Source organism: Seriola lalandi, unplaced genomic scaffold (assembly GCF_002814215.2).
Source record: "Seriola lalandi dorsalis isolate HSWRI2012SDOR001 ecotype SW California unplaced genomic scaffold, Sedor1 jcf7180002054584, whole genome shotgun sequence".
NCBI classification, from domain to species: Eukaryota; Metazoa; Chordata; class Actinopteri; order Carangiformes; family Carangidae; genus Seriola; species Seriola lalandi.
The window spans coordinates 530,099-534,528 of NW_019525137.1; the positions used below are offsets into that span (position 1 = coordinate 530,099).

The following is a 4,430-nucleotide window of genomic DNA, read 5'->3' on the forward strand; positions in this document are numbered from 1 at the left end:
ATGATTGAGGGATGTGACATTGTTTTATATCAGAGTCTTTTATATCAAGACATTTCTCAAAACCAGAATATGATCAGGGTGACTTTTGAACACTGGAAATAAATCATGTACTCATCCCGGCAGTAGCCCCCGTGGCACTCAAAATTTCCCTGGAATTTTCTAGTTATTAATATGAGTGCATGTGCACACAGGTGGTGCTCGTTAACAGCCTGATTGATGTCTATGGGGTTTACAAGCACAGCCAGACTAACACCCACACACACACACACTTCTCCTATAGACTGCAATACAAATTCAGAAGCTAATAGCCACCATTGTCTAAGCAGGTGGCAGTAACACAGTAACTGGGCAGAAATGAACAAATCTGATTCTTATTGGCTAATTAGACTCATTAACTCTTACCCTTATTACTCTCAAGTATGAGAGCATGTATAAGACAAATCAGCACCCCCCACCCCCCATGATTGCGATTTCACTCTAGGCAGTCCACCTCAGTTGCAGAGAGAGAGAGAGAGAGAGCCTAGATAAACTCTGAAATAATAAAGCCGAATGAAACACACCACATGCTAATTACATAAGGAACTATGGCGAGAGTTAATGAGAGGAGTTGTGTTGGGTGTGTGTGTGTTAAATGCCGGTCTATCGTTTTGTAGACTCAAGTTGTTCTCCTGTTCATACTATTGACTAAAGTTAGTTCACTTTTTTAAGATCTATTAGTGACGTCTGTGTTTGTTTTTGTGTGTATGTGTGCATGGGGTATCGCTGAAAAACGCAACAAAGGTAACATTTTTTTAATGGCAGAATTACTTGTAGTCAGGAGCTCTATAATAATGACTTAAGACAATGTAGTCTGTAATCATAGGTCTCTGAATTGTAGTGGAGTGGGAAGTATAAAGTAGCATGACATGGAAATACTCAAGTGAAGTAAGTACCACAAAATTGTACCTCAGTATACAGTACTAGAGTAAATTAACTTTGTTGCTTTCAATCACCGTCTATATGGTGATAGGAATCAGTGAAAATGGGTCACATTTTCAGGGATGGCAGTTTGCAGTTAGTCAAGTCAATTTTTATTTGTATAGTGCCAATTTATGGGTTTTGCAGGTTGATATGAAATAAACTCTAAGGCACTTCATTTTGGCTGGATAATTTTAGAGGAAACTGGTGTTGACCAGATGACTCTAAAGTTCAAAAAGCTTCAAAAAGGAAAACTTGATAATAATTAAAAGTTATAAAATGACTACGACAAAGGGAGGCCAGACCCAGATGCAGAGTAAATTAAAATAAACTGGTTTATTTAACAAAGTAGCAACGAAAAATCACTTTTAGAAGAAATAAACGTAAGGTACCAAACAAAAGATCAACAAAGTACCAACACAAAACGTAGAACAGAAAATCACCAGTTTTTTATTTTTAATAAATTTGCAAAAATTTCTAAAAAAAACTTTTTTGCTTTGTCATTATGGGGTATTGTGTGTAGATTGATGAGGAAAAAAGGAATTTAATCCATTTTAGAATAAGGCTGTAACAAAGCAAAATGTGGGGAAAGTGAAAGGGTGTGAATACTTTCCGGATGCACTGTAAGAAACAATCAAACATCATTAGACAGGGTCTTATTGTTACAAACTGGAGATTTTGCCTATGTTCCCCATTTGCCTGGTGTCCATGTTGATCCTCTGGAGCTGACCCTTTGACCCTTGGTCCTATTCTGTGCTAAAAGCATGGCCTGTTTGTGAGAGAGGGGTCTTTTGTCTTTGTTTCCTATCAATTTGATAGTTTGATGGTGGGAAGAGTAACACAGTGTCAATTTTGCATCCGTAACTCTGCATGTCCTTACAATGAACTTCTTTAATGGCTTGTGACTGATGCCAGGCCAGGTATGTATGCTAAACTGTGATAACAGCAAGAAAGAAAACAGCAATATTGACTGTGTTCAGACTGAAAAGATCATTTCTTGTGACCGATAGATGGAAAAGTGTACAAATCAGACCAACAAGTTAACATTTCAATTTGGCTGGTTTAGTCGTGCACGAAGGACAGATCTGATGTAGGATGCACCAAGTCTCACTGAATGACAGAACTTGAGCTGCTTATATCGTATATTGTTCTGGGTATGGTAACTATCATCTGTTAACCTCAAGAACTTTCCCTCGGTGTTTCACTTTTATTGCTTACCTCCTCCTAGAAGTGAGTGCATCACTAAACCTCTGCTGGATGTAGATAAACTGCCAACTGCCAACAATATAACCATAAAACCCAGATGTGTGATGGACTCTTTGGTATCCTGCTCCCCCAAAGGTCAGCAGCTTACCTAGGTTCACATTCTTAACATCCTTAAACCAAAGTTACCAACATGCAAAACAAATACAACCTTACAATCCTCCCTTTTTTATATCCCCTTTATTCTTCAGGGGCTGAGGTTACATGTTGATAAACAAATGTTCAACAACTCAAGCATCTAATTAAAAGAAATACCATTTAACATCACATGCATATCATATCAAATTCCTCAATTCAAATAGGGGCGAAAAACCCTATGAAAAGGGAAAATTCCCCCTGTGACCCCTAGAAAGGCGGTCACCTTTTTAGGCTTGCGTTGGGCACATATTCTTTTCCTTCCACTTAGTTCTTCCTTTGATGTTTTCCTTTCAATACACTAACATGAATACATGAATATGAATAAATGAATATACATGCTAACTTAAAATCTAAGTATATTAAATATTTCAACTACAATTTCTGCTTCATACACTAAAACATACTAAACAAAGTTCACTCCCCTCTTTTTCTTTTTTTTTCAATTTCTTAGTTTCTAACTTAATCAAATTTCTGCATCAGTCCTTGTACTCAGATGACTATGCCTAGAAAAGTTATCGCTGTTAACAACTCTCCTTCATCTGTTCTAGTCTATGTTGTTGCTTCTCCAAGGTCCTCGGTCCACTGCTTCTTCTTGGCTGTTGCATTGGGTCCCGCCTTACTTTGCTGGCATGGACTCATTGATGCTGACCTTTAACCTTAACTGCCATTATCTTTTTTAATTCAACTTCCATAAATTCATGTACAAATTGTTTCTTTCGTTCATTAATGCTTGTCTCATTCCCAGCATTCTAATGCTTAATGCTTGTCTCATTCCCTTGGAAATGTATTTATGTAAATTTTGAAGTCATTCAGGTGAGTCACTCAGATACACCTGTACAATGAGCCATATGTTTCCTGCATTAGCCTTTTCTACATGTTATCTCTGTGCTCGTCTCTTGGCAGGTTCTTCCTCAGATGATGGAGTTCTGCCACCAGATGCTGATGGACCCCTCTGCTGACCCCCGCAGGAAGGACGGAGCACTGCACTGTATTGGTGCTCTGGCTGAGCTTCTACTGAGGGTACATACATCCACACATACACCTCTGTGTTACTGAGCCCTCTCCCTGCCCTCATGTGTTTTAAACACACCTGTTCTCTGTGTAATTCTGCAGAAGAGAATGTACAGAGAGCAGATGGAGCTGATGCTGCAGAACTATGTCTTCCCTTTGCTCAACTCTCCTATGGGTTACCTGCGAGCCAGAGTGAGTGAACCCCCCAGCCCTTCTTCACAGGGTTAATTTCTCTGTTGTAGAGTATGTCATTGAGAAAAGGCTCTATATGTTTCATCTATATGTTGTGTAGGTCAGAGTATCTGTTCATACTGTAGGTATTGTCTCGTATTGGACATTGAATCCTTTGGTTGCTGACATACTGTGAAGTGGATATAAATGTAATATTAAAACACTACAGAGGTCTGACTTCTGAATTACGCACAGTAAGTTAGTGAATTTCACACTGTATTATTGAGGCATTTCAGCTCTGAATTTGATTTAATAACTGTTAACAAATTATTATATTTTTCATTCTAATTGTAAGTGATTAATTTAATTTATTTCAAGATCTTGTGATTTCAAGATCCTGTTGCACCTCAGCTGACAGTCAAACTTCTTTCTGTGGACATTCACCTGCTTTTAGTGGATTAGTCATCGACTGACATCTCAGGTGGTGTAATCTCATACTCCTAGCTGACACTTCAACTCATTTGAGTGCTGTCACTTCATCTCCCATGTAATATCTCACATTCAAACAATTGATATTGTTTTGGACCGAGGGGTTTGACATGTAACAATGGTTCTCTGGACAGGAATTGAACCCTGGACCTTGCAGCTTTGTGTACTGCGCTCTAACCAAGAGGCTACCTGATATTTGAAAGGACCAGTGTGTAGGATTTAGGGGGTCTATTGGCAGAGATGGATTATAATGTTCGGAGTTATGTTTTCATTAGTGTATCAACACTAGGGATCGACCGATTATCGGCCGGGCCGATTATCGGCGCCGATATTCAGCATTTTGACGCATATCGGCATCGGCCTTTTTTAAAATTCGACAGCCGATAAGAGATCAATTTAAA

At 38.8% G+C, this 4,430-nt stretch overlaps 1 protein-coding gene across 7 annotated transcripts in view; it reads left to right on the forward strand.

The window, feature by feature from the left end:
• ipo8 (importin 8) overlaps positions 1–4,430 on the forward strand; it is a 55,034-nt gene that overhangs the window by 23,061 nt on the left and 27,543 nt on the right. For all 7 annotated transcript variants that reach the window (XM_087177233.1, XM_023418792.2, XM_087177234.1 and 4 more), the window contains exons 12-13: positions 3,262–3,378; positions 3,472–3,561. In XM_087177233.1, the coding sequence (XP_087033359.1) occupies positions 3,262–3,378; positions 3,472–3,561 (207 nt within the window). The remainder of the gene's footprint in view (positions 1–3,261; positions 3,379–3,471; positions 3,562–4,430) is intronic.